This window comes from Capsicum annuum, chromosome 5, assembly GCF_002878395.1.
Source record: "Capsicum annuum cultivar UCD-10X-F1 chromosome 5, UCD10Xv1.1, whole genome shotgun sequence".
NCBI lineage: Eukaryota > Viridiplantae > Streptophyta > Magnoliopsida > Solanales > Solanaceae > Capsicum > Capsicum annuum.
This window is the reverse complement of record NC_061115.1, coordinates 7,441,233-7,465,908: the sequence shown is the minus strand read 5'-3', so window position 1 is coordinate 7,465,908 and position 24,676 is coordinate 7,441,233. Positions and strand designations below refer to the sequence as shown.

Here is a 24,676-nt window from a genome sequence, read left to right as displayed (position 1 = left end):
AGATTCATTGAAAAAGAAAAAGAACCCGACTGATGAAGATGTCTGGGTTGAAGCTCGTGCAAAAGTTGTCCACGTAACAAACAAATTTTGAATTTATGAATCTTTTTCTCAAAGTTGATATTATTCAATTATAACTACTTTAATATTTTTTGACTTTTAGTATTAACTTTACTTTGAATATAGGACGAATATACATATCTTGTTGGTGAGTATCTTAGTAGTCGGCCTCCTGAAAGTCAGGGTGACCCAATACCCCAACATGTAGAGGAGGAGTAATGGGCAAAAGTTGTGGGTCCTACAAATAGAGGCCATTTTTACGGATACCACAAAAGTTTTTTTGGAGATAATATTAGGTGTTTGTCCGGCGCTGCATACTCTATCTCTACAGTTGATAGAGAAACCATTGAAAAACTAGAAAATACGAATTCTAAACTCCCTGAAGAGCTTGCTGCACACAGAGAGAGTTTGCTGAACAGAGAGAGAGGCAGAAGAAGACGGAGGAGGCAACAATATCACAAATCAGGAAGTTGCAGCAGCAGTTCAGCTCTTTCATTCAGACTGCGGGAGTTATTCCTCCGTGTCCTAGTAATGCGGTTCGGGCTGCAAAAGGTCTAGGCCCCCTGGATGATTTCAGCACGGATGGCGATATGGAAGACGAGGACAAATTCGATGATGATGACTTTTAGTTTTTTGATTTTTGTATGTGTTGTACTTTGAATTTAGACATTTTATTGTTTGAAACTATTGTTGTAGTTTTTTGTTACTCACTTTTGTTGGATATTTTGTATGTGTTGTACACTTTTGAAAGTATTTACATTTGGTTTTTGGTTGTTGTTGCTGTTGTATTTCATTTGGTTACTGCTGTATTGCATTGTTGTTGTTGTATGCTGTATTTGGGTTTTGATTCTTATTTAAAAAAAAATTCAGAAAAATCGACCACAAATAAAATTTTTTTTTTGTGGTCGGGTTTTTTTTTTCTAAAATTGTTGTTTTTAATTTTAATAAAATAATAATAAATTTTAAAAATATATATATATATTTTTAAGAAAATCGACCACTTGTGGTCGGTTTTTTTCTTTTTTTTTTAGTAGTGTATCAAAATAAATTATTTTTTAAATCAATTCACTAAAGTAATATGTTCTTTTAAAACTTTAGAAAACTGGTGTAAACGTTATAGGCAGTAACGTATTAGATGTAAAAAAAATAACGGATCAAAACGACGTGAATTAAGGTAGAAATCATTACTGGCAATAATATTTTTGGCCTAAAGCGTTACCAATGGTAACGAGACCCTGCAACTCTGCCACACTCTGCAGAGTTGATTTGGCGGAATGGCAGAGTCTTATGTAGCAAAGTCTCGTTACTATTGATAACGTTTTAAGCCAAAAACGTTACTATAAATAATGATTCCTACTTTAACGTCGTCTACTGACCAAAAAAAGGCTTATTTTGGTCGAAACTTCAACATTGGTAGTACTATATATACTTGATATAATTATCATTTTTGAGTCTGACTCTCACTTAAAAGATAACTACATATAACTATTCATATAATATGTCATATTAGATAGTTGAATTAAGACTTATATTCGCTTGTTATATATACGAATTTCAGCTTAAAACATACTGATAGTGTAAAAATTCTTTACCCACAATGGTGTCAACCAGAACTCAAAGGATAGATCGCTATCGCGTAGTCATATATATATGTTAAAATTATTCCTTGGAACAACCTACATCTTTCGATTGCTTAGAACGATCTACACCGTTTGATTCTTTGAAGTGATCATGATCTTGATGGTCTAATATCATTTTTTGTATCATAGTACTTGTTTCTTCCTCTGTCATACGATCTTTGTTTTGTGATTCTTTGTATGATTCAAAGAACTCTTTGTTATCTTTCTCTAACTCTTTCCACACTGCAAAAAGATAGACGAGCAGTATCTCAGAAGCAGATTCAGAATTTAAAGTTTATGAATTCTGAATTCTTGTTCGTTGAAGATCATAACAATAACAACATACCTATTGTAATCATATGTATAGGTGAGGTCTGGGGTGGGTAGAGTATACTCTGACCTTATTAATTACCCCTGCCTCGTAGAGTAGAGAGGTTGTTTTTAGTAAACCCTCGCCCAAGAGTTCTTTAAATTTATAACAACAACAACGATAACAACATATATATACATACTCAGTGTAATCTAATAGGCGAGATCTGAGGAGAGGAGAGTGTATGCAGACCTTACTTCTAGCTACCTCATGGAGATAGATCTAGAAGTTGTTTTCAACAGACTCTCAGAACAAGAGTTCTTTGAAGTTATTGGGTTCTAACTTTATAATTTGTGCATATTAAATGGATTTTCTAAAGACAAATACAAATTATGAGTTGTAGCTACTTTTTCATGTAGAAATCATGCCATAAACAGTACATCAAAGGTGGATCGCCCCGGGGGTGGGGGAGGGAATCGCGATACGGTTAGCCCCAGTGGTGGAGCCATAACTTTTATTGAGAGGATTCAAAAGTAAAAATACGAATTAGTCGAAGATGGCTCAACATCTACCATATATACAAAAAAAGTATTTTTAATCATGTAAAAATTGTATAATTTTTCGTTTTGAATCTCCTAAATGAAAGGTGGCTTTGACCCTGGTTAGGCCGACACAATCCTTAAAAACTAATACCTTTCTATAGTAACTATTTAATTTTAAATGCTAATTTATCTTTTATGAGATGATTTATAACCACACTAATATTTGTGATTAATTTAAGACCGCACTTTTCAAAAACCTTTCTTTTTTTTTTTTTTTTAAATTTCATGTTCAATCAAACATAGTACATCAATTAGAAAAGAGAAAGTAGTATTTTTGCAAACCTACACACTTCATAAAAAAACCTTAGGTATACAATATCTGCAACAAATGTCTGAAGTTCAACAAAAATGATTGATCTTTAGTCATACGTGCCTAAAATTATATTCACAGCCATATAAAATTTCAGATATTTCTCAAGTCTAACTTAGACGTAAGTCTCAAAATGTCAAAATATGAAGTCTTTGCAAAAATACATAGGGATTTGAGTACGAAAACCCCAGAATATTCTAGAGAACAAGAAGAGAAACTGATCAGCTATATTTCTCTCTCTATCTCAAATGTCGATTGTTCATCTACAATAAAAATATCTAGCCTTATATATAGGTGGGCCTCATTGGATCGGGCCAATATACATGAGAAAAAAGAAATTAACTGTACAACTAATTACAAATTAGTTGGGCCTTAACTTGTGAATCTAGGCCTATATCAACTCTAACACCCCCCGCAAGCTGGAGGGTGAGTGAACGCCCAGCTTGGATAGCAAACAATGATGAGATTCACATGTCAAGGATTTAGTGAGAATATCATCCAATTGTAAGTTAGTAGGAATGTAGTGTAAGGAAATAAGACCAGTAGCAAGCTTTTCACGAATAAAATGGCAGTCGAGCTCAATGTGCTTGGTATGCTCGTGAAGAAAAGGATTACGAGCAATGTTTAATGCGGCCTGGTTATCACAAAAAAGAGAAACTAATGCAACAACAATAGCAGTAAGATCAGATAAAAGATGAACCAACCAAGTCAATTCAGCAACTGTCTTTCGAATAGCTCGATATTCAACTTCAGCTGAAGATAGGGAAACAGTAGGCTGTTTCTTGGACTTCCAGCAAATAGGACTATCACCCAAGGTAATCAGGAACCCAGATACAGACTTACGGGATATAGAACAAGATGCCCAATCGGAATCAGAATATGCCTTAAGAGTGAAATCAGCAAAACTGGAAAGGAGAATACCCTTAGCAGAATCATGTGACAAATATCTCAAAACATGTAAAGCATCTTGCATATGAGTAGACCTTGGAGCATTAAGAAACTGAATTAAATGTTGAACTGTAAATGAGATGTCCGGTCTGGTGTGCTGCAAAAAATTCAACTTACCAACAAGCCTTCAAAAGTTGGTAGGATCGGGAAGTAAAGTTCTAGAATCAGGGAGGAGTTTTGTGTAAAGCTCCAAAGGAGTAACGATAGGAAAGCAATCAGAACAATGGAACTCCTCAATCAATTCTTTAGTGTACTTGTGTTGGTTAATAAGAAATCCCTGAGAAACCGAGTGGACTTCAAGGCCCAAAAAATAATGAACAATCCCAAGATCCTTGATCCTAAACTGAGCATCCATGAAAGATTTTAGAGAATTCATCTCCACAATATTATCACCAGCCAACAAGATATCATCCGCATATACAACAATGGCAACAGTGGATAGAGATAACACCTTAGTAAAAAGAGAATAGTCATTGAGGCTAGGCAGGTAGCCTCTAGAAATCAAGGCTCCAGACAACTTAGTAAACCACTGTCTAGATGCTTGTTTCAAACCATATAGAGACTTATGGAGCTTACATGCTAAATAAAGAGAACAACCAGAGAAGGAAGAAACAGTAAGACCCAAAGAGATTTTCATATAAACCTCCTCAGATAAGTCACCATGCAGAAATGCATTATTCACATCAAGTTGATACACAATCCAATATTTCTTAGCAGCAATGGCTAGAAGGCATTTTATAGTGGTAAACTTTACAACATATAAAATGTCTCAGTAAAATTAATACCAACTTTTTGAGTGTCACTTCTGAAAACAAGTCTTGCTTTGTACCTTTTAATAGTACCATCAGACTTACGCTTAATTTTATACACCCATTTGCATGGAATGACTTTCTTTCCTGGTGGAAGTGTGACAATGTCCCATGTGTGGTTGAGGTTCAAGGCTTGAAATTCTTTGGTCATGGTATCCTGCCAAACAGTGTGCAGGACTTCCTGGTAATAGTGCATAGGTTCAGAAGAAGGTAAATCTGGAATAAAGATGGGAGCACAAAATGGCATACAAAATCCTGCAAGTGTGTAGGAAGATGCGTAGTTCTGGATGATCTCTTAAGAGGAGGTGGAGAAGCAGGAAAGGAAGAGGAAAGGAAGAATCTGAATCAGAAAAAATAGAAGGATGTGAAGTATTATATAGAAACAGTGTAGAAGGTGAGGAAGTAAAACGAAAAATGTGTTCAACAAAAGTAACATCTCTAGAGTAGAATACGGTATGATTATGCAAGTGAAGGAGCTTATAACCTTTCTTTCCAAGAGAATATCCTAAGAAGATGCAAGGAATAACTCTTGACTGAAATTTATCCCTATAAGGAATGGGTACAGTAGCATGAGCTAGAAAACCAAAAGATCTAAGATGAGAGTACGAAGGAGGGACACCATGAAGGACCTCATAAGGAGTTTTTTTGGAGAGGACACTAGAAGGAAAATGATTCACTAGATAGGTAGATGTGAGGATGCTTTCACCCCAATATTTAGTAGGAAGTTTGTACTGAAAGAGGAGGGCCCTGGCAGTTTCTAGAAGGTGCTAATGTTTTCTCTTAACTACTCCATTTTGTTGAGGATTGTGGGGACATGTGGTCTGATGCTGGATACCTAAAGAGGAAAGGTATTCAGAATGTGAGGTGGAAGATCCCAATTCAAAGGCATTTTCAGTACGTATGGTTTTAACATAAGTATTGAATTGGGTGGAAACCATAGAAATAAAAGCTTTGATAACACAAAATGCATTGCTTTTTCAGGATAATAAATGTGTCCAGGTTACCCTACTGAAATCATCTACAATGGTCAAAAAATATTTGAAACCATTATAGGTGGCAGTGTGATCGGGTCCTCAAACATCAATGTGAATAAGTTAGAAAGCTGAAGTAGAGTGTGTAGAACTAGTAGGGAAGGAATTTCTTTGTTGTCTTGCCATGGGGCATGTAAAAGATTGCTTGGGAGAGAATTTAACAGATACATGAGGTATGAAGTGCATTTTTAAAAAAGGTAAATGACCCATCCTTTGATGCCACAAAATATCATTTTCATTTATTGATTCAGAGTTACAATGTTTAGGAAAAACAGGTAGAGTACAGTGATTAGTGAAAGCAGAAATAGAAAAGCTGTAAGGTGCTTTGGTAATAGAAAAATCAGCTCCAGCAGTAGAGAAAACAGCAGATGATACAATAGTTATAGGTAGGTGAAAGATGTATAGACCATGCTCAACCTTACCAATTTCCAGAGGCCTCTTCAGTGAAAGGCCCTGTAATTTCATAAAACCAGTAGTGAGAAAAGCATAACAGTTGAGTTGAGAAAGAAGCTGAAAAATAGAGATTATATTGTATTGAAAAGAAGGGACCAACATTACCTTAGTAAGGGTGATGTCAGGAGTCAAGGTTAAAGAACCAAAAGATATGCCTTTACTTTATAGCCATTTGGTAAGGTGACTAAAGAAGGAACAATTAAAGGTTGAATGTTATGCAGTAAATATTTATGTGGAGTCATATGATTTATGGCTCCGAAATCAAGAATCCAAGATACTGAATCTAATATTGAAGCATTACAAGAAAGTAAACCATCACTGTTGAAAACAGAAGTATGAACCAAACCTGTGAAGGTTTGCTGAGAAGAGGAAGGTTGAAGTTGAGGAGATGTCTGAACTTGTTGAAATAAGCTCCACAAGTGAGCATATTGTTCAGGGGAAAAACCAGGAGAGGAACTGGCAGGAGTGGATGGAGCAACAGTGGAAGAATCTGAAGATTGATCTAGCTGCACACAGGCAACAGTTCTTTTACCTTTAGAAAATTTAAAATCTGATGGGAAACCATGAAGTTTGTAGCATTGTTCCACTGTATGTCCAGGTTTCTTGCAATACTTGCAAGAAACCAAGGATTTCTTGTAAGTGGATTCATAGTTGATCCTTTGAGAAAAAAATTCTCGGATTGTTTGTTGAAGGTCTGGTAGAATTTTGTGGAGGTAGGGCATAGTGGGAGGAAGAACCAAATTCAACACCAGGGTATGAGTGATTTTATCTAAATTGTGAGGTGACATGAAATGAAGTGGCATCAGGAGAGAAACTTGTCATATCAAAATTGATTTCTCTCTGCTTTTCATCTCTTATTAACATAGCGTAAGTTTGTCCAACGGATGGGACAGGATTCATCATCAAAATATTACTACGTATGGTGGAATATGTATCATTCAGTCCAGAAAGAAATTGGATGATTTGTTGTCCTTCGATCAATTCATGTAAGGCTCCACAGACACATGGTTTTCCAAAAGAATATGTACCTAACTTATCTCATAGTCCTTTGAGTTTGGTAAAATAGCTAGCTATGTCAGGAGAGCCTTGGGAGATGGAATTTCTAGCATGCTGAAGACTGTAGTATTGAGACGCATTAACTATACCATATCTCTCCTCTAGATTATCCCAGTTCTTTAGCAGTCTTATAATAAAGAACAGTCTTAGCTATTTCTTTAGAGAGAGAATTCATTATCCAAGCCTTCAACATATTGTTACAACATTCCCAATAAGGAAGAAGTGGAGAGTTAGCAGCTGGTTTCTTAAAAGTTCCATTTATGAGGTGCAATTTATTTTTAGCAGACAATGAAATCATCATCCCTTCCCTCCATTCTCCATAGCCGATACCAGCGAAAGGGACAGATGCAAGGACAGTCCCCGGAGTATCGGAGGGATGTAAGTACAAAGGATGAGAAGAATCGATACTAGGGTTAAAAGTAGTCGAAGTAGATGGATGAGCTGGATCGATAGCCATTGAATCAATCAAAATCAGCTACAAAAAGTCACTAATACAATATAAGAGTAGAGAATTGAGGGGATATCACCGTAATATGCCGGAAAAATGTCACCGCATCACTGAAATTGAAACGTACACAAATGACCTTTCAGCAAGTGAGAAGATGGATGAAACCACTTTTCCAGAGTATAGAAGCACTGATTCCGGCGAAACCACTGATTTTCGATGAACACTATCGAAATGCCATGGACTTTGACGAACTGTAAACCAGAAAAATACCAAAAATACGGCGATAAAAACTTAGAGGAGCACTGGATCTACCATGTTTGCTCTGATACCATGTCAAAATATGAAGTCTTTGCAAAAATACAAAGGGATTTGAGTACGAAAACCCCAGAATGTTCTAGAGAACAAGAAGAAAAACTGATCAGCTATATTTCTCTCTCTATCTCAAATGTCGATTGTCCATCTACAATAAAAATATATAGCCTTATATATAGGTGGGCCTCATTGGATCGGGCCAATAAACATGAGAAAAAAAGAAATAACTGTACAACTAATTACAAATCAGTTGGGCCTTGACTTGTGAATCTGTATCAACTGTAACACAAAATAGAAAGACTTGCAAATTTTATGTACTATGGGTATGACTTAAATGGTTATCGCAAAATCGGGTATATATATACACTTCTGCTGAGTTTAGGAATGGATCGATCTAGAGGTTTGATTACGAATTCACATTAACCCATTAACTTATAATTAGTACAAGTTGTTTTTCTTTATTTTGGTGCACAAGGGCTAGTGTTGACCAGAACCAAAACCTGAAAAAGATGATATATATATATGATTGGAAGTTAGTGTTGTGATGAATTATATTGTTAGAGAACGACTAGTTATTATAACGTGTGGCCACACTTGGAATAATGTTCATATATATGTGTGTATTGTGTTGTCTGTTAGCAATAAAGTAGGGTTTAGCTTACTTGTTCATTTTTGACATTCCAAATCCAATAGGGTATTATTTCATACATCCAGGGCCGAATCTATAGTAGCGGGTGTGGGTTCGTTGTCGCAAAACTTATAATTACATGAGAAGAATTATCAAAACGTATAAATATCAAAAGGTGGGAGCCAATAAATAAATCAAGGGATGGCTCAGTGGTTGTGAAAGGATCGGAACCCCTTAGCAGCATGTCTTTTGGGTAGTTGAACATGGGTTCGATATATTCCCTGTAGAGGTGCTTATTTTTATTCCATTTAATTCTTTTCAGCCTCCATTTTTTGTTGGGAATCAACAAGTCTGAAATCCTGTATCCGCTTCTGTATACATCATGAGGGATCAATCGAGTTTTATTCAAATTAATAAATAGGCATGAATTCAAATTTAGTCGAGCTTTAATGTGGATATTGGACACCAGCTTGGAATTAAAAATAAATAAATAAATAACTCATGAATAAAATAAAAATATTTTCTAGCATTTAAACTTTTATAAGATGATCAAACACTTCGACATAGTATATCTTTTTTGAGTGTATTGTAAGTGCTAGCCTTTTCTTGCTGATGTTCAAGATTGTCTTGCTATTCGTACTCTACAAAAATGCTACGCACGTCCCATGGTGTTTGATATCTGAATCGGAGGACTGAACGCCATCCAAACCCTATCGCACTCATAATCAATAGCAGAACTAGAATTTTCATTAAGGAAATTCAAAATATGTAAGCACAAACATATAAACTATTGAAGGGGATTCGCTATAAGCTAGCTACATATAAGGGAGGGGTTCATACGAACCCCCTTCGATGAAAAATTATACTATATATACATGGTTAAAATTATTTTTTATGGATATATAGTAGATGTCGAACCCCCTTCGATTAGTTCATATGTTCATGACTTGTGAACCCCCTTGATGTCAATCTTGGCTCCGCCACTACTCATAACCATATCAAAAAAGTGAATTGTATCTAGTCGATGAAACAATGTAAGCAAGGACCACAATCATCCAAAAATAGTGTCACATTTTTATTGCAAAAAATTCCATAAAGTAAAAGTCACCCTTGGATTGTGACGTAAAAATGAACAAGTTAACTGGCCCCACTTTATTCGACTTCCTTTATTGCTATAAAAACACTGAATATTCATAAAGCACACTACAAGACAGCTAGGAAGCCAAGTTTTATAACTATGGGGCCAAGCCACCTCTTTAGCTACGAGCTCTACAGAATTCAGAAATTTTGATTTAAACTTTACATTTATACACAAAAAGTTATTTAATAAATATAAATGGAGCATTCCATATCAAGAACCTAATAATCTATAATTATTGTGATTCAGATTCATAAATTAAAAATCTTCACTCCGTATTTGGTAGCGGACAACAAAAGACATATATATATATATATATATATATATATTACTCTTCATCCATCTCATTCTATGTGTCGACTTTTCGTTTTAGTTCGTCCAAAAAAGAATGTCACTTTAATTTACTATAATTAGAAACAATTAACATTTAAATTCTTCTTTTATCTTTAACGAAGTGATTTATAACAATACATACAAATATCTAAAGATTGTTTCAGACCATAAGTTTCAAAAGCATTTCTTTTTTTCTTTAATATTGTGTCAAATCAAACATTGTCATATAAAATGAAACGAAGCGAGTACTATATATACTAAAGAATCCAAGGTGGACACATGTATTGAATGTATACATTACACATCCTTTATATATATGTAGTGACTAGTCGTTCTCCAAAAATTCACAACTCTTACTTTCAATCCTATATATGACAATACATGCACCAACCATTTCTTTTGAGGTTTTGGTCTTGTCAACACCAAGCTTGTGAGTTGTGACACATTCCAAAAAAAAAAAACTTACAATAATAAATTTACTCACATCACTCTGCAACTCTGCCACATCAAACTATGCAGAAATTAACGGATCAAAACGACATTAAAGTAGAAATCCTCACCGATAATAACATTTTTGGCCTAAAACGGTAACGAAACTCGGCAACTCTGCCACATCTGACTCTGCAGAGTTGAATTGGCGAAGTGGCAAAGTCTGGTGTGACAGAGTTGTAAAGTCTAGTTACTGTTGATAATGTTTTAAGCCGAAAACATTACTATCACTAACGATTCCTACTTTAACGTCACCTATTGACAAAAAAATGGCTTATTTTGGTCAAAACTTCGACATTGGTAGTACTACACATACTTGATATAATTATCATTTTTGAGTCTGACGCTCACTTAAAAGATAACTACATATAACCATTCATATAATATGTCATATTAGATAGTTGAATTAAGACTTATATTCGCTGTTATATATACCAATTTCAACTTAAAACATACTGATAGTGTAAAAATTCTTTATCAACAATGGTGTCAACCAGAACTCAAAGGATAGATCGCTATCGCGTAGTCACATATATATGTTAAAATTATTCCTTGGAACAACCTACATCTTTCGATTGCTTGGAACGATCTACACCGTCTGATTCTTTGGAGTGATCATGATCTTGATGGTCTAATATCATTTTTTGTATCATAGTACTGGTTTCTTCCTCTGCCATACGATCTTTGTTTTGTGATTCTTTGTATGATTCGAAGAACTCTTTGTTCTCTTTCTCTAACTCTTTCCACACTGCAAAAAGATAGACGAGCGGTATCTCAGAAGAAGCAGATTCAGAATTTGTAGTTTATGAATTCTGAATTCTTATTCTTTGAAGATTATTACAATAACAACATACCTATTGTAATCGTACATATAGGTGGGGTCTGGGGCGACTAGAGTGTACACTGGCCTTATTACCCCTACCTCGTAGAGGTAGAGAGGTTGTTTTCAATAGACCCTCGGCCCAAGAGTTCTTTAAAGTTATAACAACAACAACATATATCTACCCGAGAAGTGCTAAATGGCCATAATTTTTTTACCATAATTTGGCCATAATAACAAAAAGACTATAAATAGTCTTTTCCTTTAAAAAAAATTAAATAAATCTTTACTATTTTCTAAATTCAAGAAGTTAAACGTAACTGAAATTTATGTTAAATAAATTATGACTATCATTAAATATGAAAGAGGAATATTTATTTCACTTTAAAATGGGAGCCCCACCTTAATTTCACCATCTATTCAATCACACCCTCCCTTTTTGTCCTTCTCCCTCAATTTCTCTTTAGTCTTTTTTTTTATCGATATTTAAAATTAATTTTATTACATATTAATCATAATTCTTTGAAATATTTTTGGACAAAGATCATCAGTGCTTAACTAAATTTTGAATTTATCACAGAAATTTATTTATTTATTTATTTATTTATTATTGAAAAGTCATTTTATTCTAAAGTTTATCACAAAAGTATTTTTCTTAAAACATTAACTAGGTTCAACAATTATGAAAAATATAATTTTTATAATGTTTCAATGTTTATCATGTCTAAAATACTTTGAATTTTGATTATCATTATTGAAATATTTTTAAATTAGACTTATAAATTATTTAAATACAGTTAAATGTGTCAATATCTATTATGTGTATAATGATTTTAAATTTGACTGTCGTTAATAAAATATATTAAATTATATTTAAAATTTATCTAAATATATAACTTAAATTTTATTTAAATATAATATTACTTAATTAGAGATCATATTAATAACAAATATAAATTATAATTTGCAAATTATAAAATCGACGTAACATAAGAGCGTAAGACGACAACATCAATGCATGACTCTCATGAGTTGTTGTTAAATAGGATCAAAATATATGAACTATACGATTTTTATAATATGCCGATGTCTTCCATGTTTAAAGTGTTTTGAATTTTGACTGTCGATATTGAAATATTTTGAAATTATATTTAAAATTATTGAAAGAAATTTAAATTTATTTAAATATAATATTTAATAAAATTGCTTAATTAAAGGACATATTCATAAAAATTATCAGTAATAATTCACAAATTATCAAATCAGCATAACCTAAGGGTCTAACGCTACAACATTAATGCGTCTTGATATCTCGAGTTGTTGTTAACTAGGATCAATACATGTGAACTGTATAATTTTTAGAATTCGATAATGTGTTGACGTCTATTATGTCTAAAGTGTGTTTGAAATTTTGACTGTTGTTATTATTCAAAATACTTAAATATATAGTTTAAATTTATTGCAAGTTGGCTTGGACACCACGACTATGAAAAAATAATTTAAACATAATTAATAATTATCGGTCGTATTAATAAAATATATATATGATAATTCGCAAGTTATCAAATCGGCGTAACACGAGAGCTTAAGGCCCCCTCCCCCCCTCCCCCAACATTAGCAGAAGACTTTTTAGGATTGTTGTTAACTAGATTGACACACATGAACTATATGAGTTTTATGATTTCTATAATGTGTTAATGTCCACCATGTCTAAAGTAAGGCTCATGTTTGGTAGCAACCAACCCTTATAAATGATACTAAATTGATATTCAAGATACATATATTATTTATTAAAAATATATTAATAAATAAATAAATATATATATATATATATATATATATTTATAAGTAATATTATAAAAATAATTGATTCATATTTTTTGATAAGTTTTTATGACCCACGTAATTTAATTCAAAAGAAAAGAAAATATGAATCTATAACCTTGTTCAACAATAAAATTCTATTTTAATTCAATAATTAAAATAGTAGTGTAGTTAATCAATTATGCTAGATGAAGAAATAAATAAATAATAAATAATAAAAATAAGTGACATAACATAAAATTACAAGAAGTAATGATTGACAAATAAAAAGAAAGAAAATGGAATGTAAATAATGTAAAATAAAAAATTAAGATTAAAAAGCAAAAACTAAAATAGTAATAAAAAATCGAATGATGAAAGAGGCTAAATATCCATGCGGCACCTTTTAATTCGAAGAGAAATTGATGAAAGAGGCTAAATTGTTATTTTTTTCTTTTATTTTTAATTTGATAATAATTTAAAATAAAAAGTTAGCAAATGTATAATTTATTTATTTTATAAAATAATTTTTTTGTGTCTAATAAGTGTGATATGAAATAATACAAAATATTTAATAGGATAAACCAACTATTAGTAATAATTTGTTTTCACTTTAAATACTTAAGTTATTTGTAATTTTATTTAAATGTAATATTTATTTTATTACATTTAAATACTTCAGGGGAATGGTGAGATTGATGAGGATGTTTCCTACCGTATTGGGGCAGGATGGATGAAGTGGAAGCTCGCCTCGGGGGTGTTGTGTGATAAGAAGGTGCCGCCCAAGCTTAAAGGCAAATTCTACAGGGTGGCAGTCCGTCCGGCCATGTTATATGAAGCGGAGTGTTGGCCAGTCAAGAACTTTCACATTCAAAAATTGAGGGTGACGGAAATGCGGATGTTGCGTTGGATGTGTGGGCTTACTAGGGGTGATAGAGTTCGGAATGAGACTATTCAGGAAAAGGTTGGAGTGGCTTCGGTGGAGAACAAGATGCGGAAAATCCGATTGAGATGGTTCGGTCAAGTGATGAGAAGAGACACAGATGCCCCGGTTCGTAGGTGTGAGAGGCTAGCGTTGGATGGTTTCAGGCGGGGTAGGGGTAGACCAAAGAAATATTGGAGAGAGGTAATTAGGCGGAACATGGAGTAGTTACAGCTCACTGAGGACATGACCTTAGAAAGAAAGATCTGGAGGACGCGGATTAAGATAGAAGGCTAGTGCCAGTCTGGGTCGTTGGGGTAGGGCATTACTTGGTAGGTGTATTATTCTTGTTAGGCCAACTTATTGTAAGCTTTATTACGAATTTCTTTAATATTTCTTATTTATTTTTTCTTGGGGGTGGCGTATTTATGTCTTGTCATCTTGTCCCATGCTTTATTACGGATTTGTTTATTATTCCTTGTCTTGAGCGGAGGGTCTCTCAGAAATAGCCTTTCCACTTCTCCGAAGATAGTGGTATGAACTGCGTACATCTTACCCTCCCCAGACCTCACTGTGTGGGAATACACTGAGTTTGTTGTTGTTGTTGTTGTCGTTGTTGTTGTTGTATTTATTTTATTCTTTCACTTTAAAATTATTTTATACATGATTTTATAAAATATTTAAAAAATAGGTATAATATTATGGAAAGCATAGGGGTAAGATTTTCATAATATAGCATATGTATGCTTGATTTTCATAATTAGGGTCAACACTTATGAATTGTATAATTTTCGTGATTTCTATAATATGTCAATGTCTATCATAACTAAAGTACTTTGAATTTTGAGTGTCGAATAAACTTCTTTGAAAAAAAGATTACAAAAATACAATACTAAATTTATATTGTGTCTACATAGCAATTAAATTTTTTATCATAAAATCATACACTAAGTTTCATCACAATAGTATATTTGACAATCTAATTAAATTAATTTTTTTATCATTTAATTTGATTTGATACAATCTTACCGAGTCTTATAAGTAAATTTTAAATATAATTTAAATAGATTAGTGATTATGATGTAATTATTTTTAATTAACTAATTATATCCAATTTAATTTTTTTTATCGTGTTTAAACTTAATTTTTATCTTGATCAGATATTTTGATAATTGTTATGACTCTCAAACATTATTTATTGGAATAATACTTTTATGGTCTATTATTAAATCGAATTAACTAATAATTACTGGAAATGTAATTAGTTAGTTGAACAATGATTAATAACTGAACATAATAATTATAAAAGTGTATCTACACAATAATTTACATCTAAATAAATGAACAATTAAAGTTAATTACTTTTAATCAACTAATTATATTAATTATAAACAAATTAATTTCACTAAGTGTTACATTATATTTGTTCGATAATAATACCTTTATTGCAATGGCGTCGATAGAAGTTCAATATTTTAAAATAAAATTTATGTAAGAAATTATGGTCAATTTGTGGATGAAAGAAAACCTCTTTATAAAGAGAAAAATGAATAAATTAAATTTCATTTTTTGACTTAATTGTCGATTAGAAAATTTAGCTTGTATGAATTATTATTGATTTGATAGCAATAATGAGCTATATATATATATATATATATATATATATATATATATATATATTCACGATTAAAATTAATTGATAGCCTTTTATCACATATAGAGTATTTGAAGTGTCATTTGAGTTGTCGACGATTGAATCCAATTTTATAACAACAACAACAAACCTAGTGTATTCCCACATAGTGAGGTCTGGGGAGGGTAAGATGTACACAGTCCATACCTCTACCTCTAAAGAAGTAGAAAAGCTATTTTCGATAGACCCCCGGCTCAAGACACAAATACGACACCCACAAGTAATAGAAAATAGAGAAAAGTAAACAGATTCGTAATAAAGCATGAAACAAGGTATCATAGCAAGAATAATACCCCCACCAAGTAATTCCTTACACTAGCGACCAAAACTGGCCCTAGCCTTCTGCCCTAATTTGCGTCCTCCAGATCTTCCTATCTAGGGCCATGTCCTCATTGAGCTGTAACTGCTTCATGTCCCGCCTAATCAACTCTCCCCAGTACTTCTTCGGCCTACCCCTACCCCACCTAAAACTATTCAAAGCTAACCTCTCACACCTACGAACCGGGACATCCATGCCCTTCCTCATCACGTGTCCGAACCATCTCAATCGTACTTCCCGCATCTTATTCTCCACTGGAGTCACACCAACCTTCTCTCTGATAGTCTCATTCCGAACTCTATTCCCCCTAGTCATCCTACACATCCAACGCAACATCCGCATTTTCGCCACTTTTATTTTTTGAATGTGGGAGTTCTTAACTGACCAACACTCCGCTCCATACAACATGGCCAGACGGACTGCCACCCTGTAGAATTTGCCTTTAAGCTTGGGCGGCACCTTCTTATCACACAACACCCCTGAAGCGAGCTTCCACTTCATCCATCCCGTCCCAATACGGTGCGAGACATCCTCGTCAATCTCACCGTTACCCTGAATCACAGATCCGAGATACTTGAAACTATCCCTCTTACATACCACCTGTGATTCCAGCTTCACTGCCATCTCATTCTCCAGCCCCACGTCATTAAACTTGCATTCCAAATACTCTGTCTTGCTCCTACTCAACCTGAACCCTTTAGACTCAAGAGATTGTCTTCACACATCTAATTTATCATTCACACCCCACCCCCGCATCTCATCAATTAAAACTACATCATCTGCAAAAAGCATACACCAAGGCACCTCTCCTTGAATACGCTGCGTCAACACATCCATCACCAAAGCAAACAAAAAGGGACTAAGAGTAGATCCCTGATGCAACTCTGTCAAGACAGTGAAATGCTCTGAGTCTCCTCTCGCCGTCCTCACCTGAGCATCATACATGTCCTTAATTGCTCTAATATATGCCACCGGGACTCCACTCACCTCCAAGCATCTCCAAAGCACCTCCCTGGGAACTTTGTCGTATGCCTTCTCCGAGTCGATAAACACCATGTGCAGGTCCTTCTTTCTTTTTCTATACTGTTCCAACAGCCTTCGTACCAGGTGAATTGCCACCATCGTCGAGCGTCCAAGCATAAATCCAAACTGGTTCTCCGAAATAGACACTATCCGTCTCAGCCTCACCTCGACCACTCTCTCCCAAATCTTCATAGAGTGACTCAATAACTTAATACCTCTATAGTTATTGTAACTCTGAATGTCACCCTTATTCTTATAAAGAGGGATTATGGTACTCCACCTTCAAGCCTCGGACATTTTTGCCGTCTTAAAAATTTTGTTAAACAATCCAGTCAACCACCTTAAACCAGCCTCTCCAGAAAACTTTCAAAAATCCATCGATATCTCATCAGGCCCCGTCGCCCTACCCCTTCGTATCCTACGAACATCCTCTCTAACCTCCTCTACCTTAAAACGTCTACAATAACTAAAATTCTGACACTCTTCTGAGTGCTCCAGCTCCCCTAACACAATAGCTCTATCCCCTTCGTCATTCAAGAGCCTATGAAAATACAACTGTCATCTATTCTTAATATGGCCATCCTCCACCAACACTGTACTGTCCTCCCCTTTAATGCACTTCACCTGGTCGAGGTCACGACCCTTCCTCTCCCTAGCCTTAGCGATTCTAAACAACTTTTTCCCCTCCTTTCTCCTGTAACCCCACACACAAGCTCTCAAAAGCTGCCTTCTTAGCCGCCGTAACTGCTAACTTAGCCTCCTTCCTAGCTAACTTGTACTCTTTCCTGTTTACCCGCTTCTCTTCTTCGTCCTTACTCTCAACCAACTTAGCATATGCCCGTTTCTTGGTCTCCAATTTTATAGCTTGTAAATTTTAAATGTAATTTTTAAAAATAAATAATTATATTAACTTTGATTAACTAAATATATCAAATCTAAACAAAATTTTAATAAGTCTCACTCATAAAATCGCTATTATAGCTATTATATGTCCTTTGATTTGTTATTTTCTAATAGTACACAAAAATTGTGGTCAAATAATTTTTGTGTTCTAAATTTTAAAGATAGAATATTTTTATGTCACAAATATATTAATTTTTAAAGTTAAATGACGTTTATGTTTGAATTTTTTTATGTGATAAAATCAATGTTAGGTAATAGCAGATAAACTTTACCTATCTTTGATTTCAGTTATTCAATTTTTCAATTTTTATTTAAATTTTCACCTACAACATGCCTAGTGTAAGTGAAAAAAATATTTTTCACACGATAAAAGTTAATTTAGCAATAGTAACCTCAGCTTGTATCCGTAATAAATTATTTCAAACAAAATATTATAATTAATCAATATATCTACTTCAGGTTATTAAGAAATGTGAAAACAATTAAATGTGGACATAGTTAATTTTTATTTAAAGTACTAAAAAATTATGACAATGGTTAGCTTAATAGCTATAATGAGTGATTATTTTGGATTGATGTTTACTAGGGTCAACAATTATGAACTCTATGATTTTTATAATGTGTTAATATCTATCATGTCTAAAGAATTTTGAATTTAGAAAATCGTTATAGAAATATTTTTTAATTATATTTTTAAACTATTTAAATATTTTGTCAATTTTTTTAAACATAAAAATAAAATTACTTAGTTAAAGTTCATATTAATAACAAATATAATTAATGATTCACCAGTTAATAATTATATTTTTAATTCACCAGTTAACAAATATAATAATTAAAGTACGTAGGATCGCAAGACTATACCATTAATGTGTGACTTTCTTGAATTGGTGTTTAACCAATATCGACTTTTTTTGAACTATATGATTTTTATTTTTTGTTGATATCTATCATGTCTAAAGTAATTTGAGTTTTGACTATCACTATTGAAATATTTTAAACTATAATTAAAAAAAAAACTATTCAAATATGTATTTTAAATTTATATAAACATAAAAATTAATATAGTTCCTTAATTAGAAGTCATATATATTAATAAAAATATTAATAATGGTTCCTAAATTATCAAATCGGCGTAACATAGTGACACAAGACTACAATATCAATGTGTGACTCTCTTAGGTTATTGTTAATAAAGTCGACACTTATGAACTATATGATTTTTATAACTTGTCAATGTCTACCATGTCTAAAGTGTTTTAAGTTTTGATTATTTTTATTAAAATATTTTCATATTATATTAAAAATTGTTTAACTATGCAAACTTTTAGTTTTAAAACTCATAAATATTTTTTATTCTTTTCTTTATGTATTTTTCTTATCATTTATATACAATTTAAGTGTAAGATTAAAATAGGGTAATTTTTTTTTCAATTAAGAAATTTTTTATGCGAAATTTTAAAATGTTATGTTGACTTCTTTCCGCTCTACTTCTAAAATAGATTGAAAAGATTTGAAATGAAAAAAAAATCATTTGAATTATCATGAGAAAAATTATAGCATAATTAAAATTATACAACTGAATTCTTAAAAAAATAATTAACTTTTTAAGTTGAAAATTTCGCTAATTGCTTATTTTATGTAATACTAAACTACGAATCAGATTTCAACAAAAATAAAAAACTAAAAGTATTCAAAATATTGATAGGTTTTAAGATATATATCTATACCTCCTATTTATCTATATAAAATAAAGAGATATAAAATTTAAATTTAAAGACTAAAAAAATAAGAATTATTTATATGATAAAACACATAATTAAGTAGATATGACACATAAATATATAATGTTAAATTAAAAATTTTTGATAATACTACTTTGGTCACACTGATTTTGGATATATGGAAATATAATTAATTTTATATTATTATTTTTATCCTAGACGTACTATTCTTTTCAAGCAATAAGTACTATGCAATTATATTTATGAAAATTATGTTAATTTATCTATTCTCATGTATTGGGATAGTTTCCAATGTATTGAGAAAGAGTAGTAAAATAAGTAATGAAAGAAATTTAAATTTAAGATGAAAGGGCAAAAATGTCCAAAAGGAAACTAGTTTATAGAGTGAATAGAATTTATTACTATTATGGCCAAATTGTGACCAAATTTTATGGCCAAAAGGATTTTTCCTATATGCTCAGAGTAGTCTAATAGGCGGGATCTGAGGAGAGGAGAGTCGGGACCTAAGGAGAGGAGAATGTATGTACATCTTACTTCTAGCTATACCTCGTGAAGGTAGATCTAGAATTTGTTTTCAACATACTCTCAGAACAAGAGTTCTTTGAAGTTATTGGGTTCTAACTTTATAATTTGTGCATATTAAATGGATTTTCTAAAGACGAATACAAATTATGAGTTGTAGCTACTTTGTCATGTAGAAATCATGCCATAAACAGTACATCAAAGATGTATCGCCCGGGGGGCGGCGGCATTCATCTTTTTGTCAAAGAATTATATTATTGTATATATACAAAGTCATTATTTTTTTTTATAAATATAGTAGATTTTTTTGATTTCCCACCTGATGTCTGGTACCCGCATAGTAGCATTGGAGCCGACTAAACCTGAATTCACGCATTGTACGACTCATTTCTAGGGGAGGCTCTCCAACCAAGAATTTTCCATTGTCTCAGGCCGTTTAGTTAAGGTTGAGAGATACCAACCATCTCATCACAACCCATGTTCGATATATAGAGCGGATGTTTAATTTAAATCCCGACTCCTTGATTTCTTCGTATGTTTACTTCTTTATATTACAAATCTCCTTAATGAAACCCCTTTGTGGTTTATGGAAAGTCCTTCAAACTGAAATTTGCATGCATGCATAAGCTAAATTCATATAATTATTTAACTAGTTACTATAATATTAGTAGGTTATTACTCTATTTTTTCAAGATATCACATCACAGCTCCATTATAGCAATTATCATATCAAAGTTTGTCATAAAAAAGTTGCTAATTTACCTGATCATCATGTAAAAATATTATACGTCTATCATTAGTACATATAGAGAGATTAAACTCTAATAGCCCTAGAGAGGAGAAAATAAAATTTCAATAACAACAACATACCCAGTGTATTCCCACATAGTGGGGTCGGGGGAGAGTAGAGTGTACGCAGACCATACCACTACCTCAGGTGAAGTAGAGAAGCTGTTTCTGATAGACCCACGGCTTAAAGGAGAAAATAAAATTTCAACAACAACATACCCAGTGTATTCCCACATAGTGGGTCTGGGGAGGATAAAGTGTACGCAGACCATATCACTACCTCAGGTGAAGTAGAGAAGCTGTTTCCGATAGACCCCGGCTTAAAGGAGAAAATAAAATTTAAAGGAGTAAAACTCACCAGTAGCAGTGATTACAGGTTTGATGTTTGCATGCTTTGATAGTGCCTCCATGCATTCTTCTTTAGTCATTTGGAAAATCAAGCACTTCTCTATCAGATGCTGCACCTATATATTAGGGTTAATAATAGGATAGTAAGCATGATTATAAGAACAAAAACAGGAAGCTATATATATCAAGCATAGAGAAAAAAACAACCATTTATTTGCAGTTTTCGTCAAGATTGTAGTGGGATGGATAAGATCTCTTCTTGTTTAACTAGAGATCTCGATTGAGTTCAAGCCTGATAATAAAAGAAAATCTTGGTAATGAGCGTTTCCACTCTGATAGGCCATAAAGGATGGCAACGCCAAGGTCATTAACAGGATTATGTTCGAGATGTCAACTTGAAATCTCAATGCATCGAGAAAAAAACACATCTATCCTTTCAAAAGGATGGAATAGAAACTTGTAGTAAGAGAGAGCCTTCAGCACAAAAACAAAGAAATGATGACTCATTTAATGGTCCTCTCTACTCAACTGATTGAATATATAATTGCATGAAACAACAAGTGTTGCAGTGCGATTAATATGAATATCGAGATCCAAGAATAAATATCGGATATCAAATAAAAACCGAAAAGTGTTGATCGATCAATAGTACTATTCCCTACAAAAGCAACACATACATGACATGCAAGGAGAAATAAATGGCGAGTGGAATATAGATAATTTTAATTTACCAAGTGGATGTATGAAGCAGATGAATCACTACTACTCATGATATAGATTTACTATATCTAATCTTGATTACCAACGCAAATCAACCAGCTAAATAGTGCAATATTACCTGAGAATACTCGTCTCATCGATTCTTCTCCACGTTCCTTTTTAAAAAAAAAAAAGAAACTTTAGTGTGGGACATATAGTCCCACGTGAGAGATAAATAATAACTGGTGGAGAGGGGATTAGTTTAGATTTTGTAACTGACTATTTCTGCCCCCTCCATGTGATAAGTGGGTCCATTAATGTCCAATTAGATTATATTATCATTATCAATATCACCTAAAAATGAACATATATAAGCTATATGTGGCATTCTTCTATTGTACTAGATTATCTACTCACATATTACGAACCAATCGAATATCGACAAGTGTGTTTCGATTGATCAAATATGCATGGTTTCATTAGTCTTTTTTTTTTCTTTCTAAGCTTTGTGCATGCATGATGTTGTTTGGAAATATGTGATTGCTTATCACAAGAAAAGAACCATATAATATGGCCTACAAGAATTGCAACTTTATTATATGAACTTTATTTATCATCGAGATTTTTCTGAGGGTCAGTCGTATATTCAATTTGAAATTCTTTCGATCGATGATGTAACATTGTTTGTCCATGGTTGTATTTGGGGTCGAACCTATGATCACTTGTTTTATTCGATCAAAGACTTTCTGTTAATTAAGTCAATCACTTGATTAAGTTTCAAAGTGAATAAAGTACCACAATGTTACACCTGAAAATCATATGAATCCCTTTCGAATGACCTGGAATATAGTCTAGTTGATAATTAGCCTAAAAAAGTGTACGTATCTAGTGGACTACTATTACTTATAAACCTTACTATTTTCCCAATTAAAACTTCTCACTGAAAATGTCAAATAGTTATTCCCACAGATACTTCGATTGAATCGATGGAGAAAAAGACTCAGTAGTGTTTACAATTAGAAAACTTTTCAGTATTTCAATGGAAACTTGTTTCCCACCATGCGTTTTTCCAGTGAACTTGTTCAGTGGAAAATGGGTGGAAAAATCATATTTTATCTCATTCATTCGTGCTGAAAAAAACCTCCATTTCCGGTAGTATATATCTGTCTGTTTACGTAAGTAAATAAAAAAAAAGTTGCTATCATTTGATCAGGAATTCACGAGATTAAGATTTGGAAAGAGCCTCCAGCAGAAATGCAAGGTAAGCAAAGGTTGCATACAATAGACCCTATGATCGGACCCTTCCCCAAATCCTGCGTATAGCGGGAGCTTTAATGCACCAGACTGCCTCTTGTTTTTTAGGTGAATGAGAAAACTATGAAGCTTTTAAAGTCCAATTAATGACCAACTCACAACTATATTAGTAAAAAGTATATATATATTGCAAATTAAAAGCATGATCTTTCAATTCATTCTCATGTGTTGTGTTGCTTTATTTTTGACGTACTGTCCTTTTGTGTTCTTGTAGAAGCAGTCCCTATTCAAAATAATTGAGCAATATAATAGCCAATAGTGACAATGGAACATTAATGTGTGTACCTGGTAATATAATTAAAGAAACTATACCCCAATGCTACACATGCATTCAAAAAAATATTTGTTTATTCAAGATATTTTTACCCAAGTTGTTCTTATATAGACTTAAGTATTATATAATGAGGCCAAAAGAAAAAAGTTCCAGTTGTGATTGAGTTGGACAAAGACAGATTCAGTGAATTTTGTAAAAACGGATTGAAGATTTAAAGTTTTATGGATTTCTGTTGATGTTATATCAAGTTAATATATGTTCATAATATAAATTGGTTCGCTATCAAATATTTATAGTTATTTAGTAATTTGGTAATGCAAATACAAGGTTTAAATAAAAACTATTGAGGTTACGTGAACCCCTCCATTATACACTAGACGCCAATGTTTAGCCATATCATATATATGCATGTATTAAAAATTTTAGAGATAAGCATCCAGTATTTCTCCCCTTTCGAATTATGACCAAAGTTGCTACGACACATTCCAACTTCACACGGGTCTTATTACCCCCTGAACTTTTTTCATCATTCTTTTGTGCTGCCGTGACACCTTTATTACATAAAACGGGGCTCACGTTAATGGTGTCACATCAGCTGAAAAGGTTGGCAAAAGGTGCTACGTTAGCTAAAAAAGATGACAAAAATACGCTAAAACTTAATTCGGGGAGGGGGGGTAATAGGACCCCTGTGTGAAGTTGGAGTGTGTCGTAGCAAATTTGGTCATAATTCATAGGGTACTAGATAATTTACTCAAAATTTTACTAAGTTATGAATACATATTTAATTGTGAACTAGTTATTATTATATTATTTTGTACGTAAACTTTCGTAAATTTCAAATCTGTCTCTAAAGGTGGATGTTTTTAAATATAGTATCGGATTATACAGTACTCTACGAGGTTCACACAAATTCAGTAGCTTTAGCACACACAAAACATTTAAATCATCATAAAAAAAAA

The 24,676-nt window shown here is 32.9% G+C and overlaps 1 protein-coding gene across 1 annotated transcript; it reads right to left on the bottom strand.

The window, feature by feature from the left end:
* Positions 1 to 10,941: 10,941 nt before the first annotated feature.
* Positions 10,942 to 22,300, bottom strand: LOC107872311. The gene is made up of 3 exons (XM_016719066.2): positions 22,162 to 22,300; positions 21,441 to 21,546; positions 10,942 to 11,291 (listed from the first exon to the last, which is right to left on the bottom strand). Exons 1-3 carry the CDS (start codon positions 22,198 to 22,200, stop codon positions 11,089 to 11,091), a joined length of 348 nt encoding a protein of 115 aa, XP_016574552.1. The 5' UTR covers positions 22,201 to 22,300; the 3' UTR covers positions 10,942 to 11,088.
* Positions 22,301 to 24,676: the final 2,376 nt, after the last annotated feature.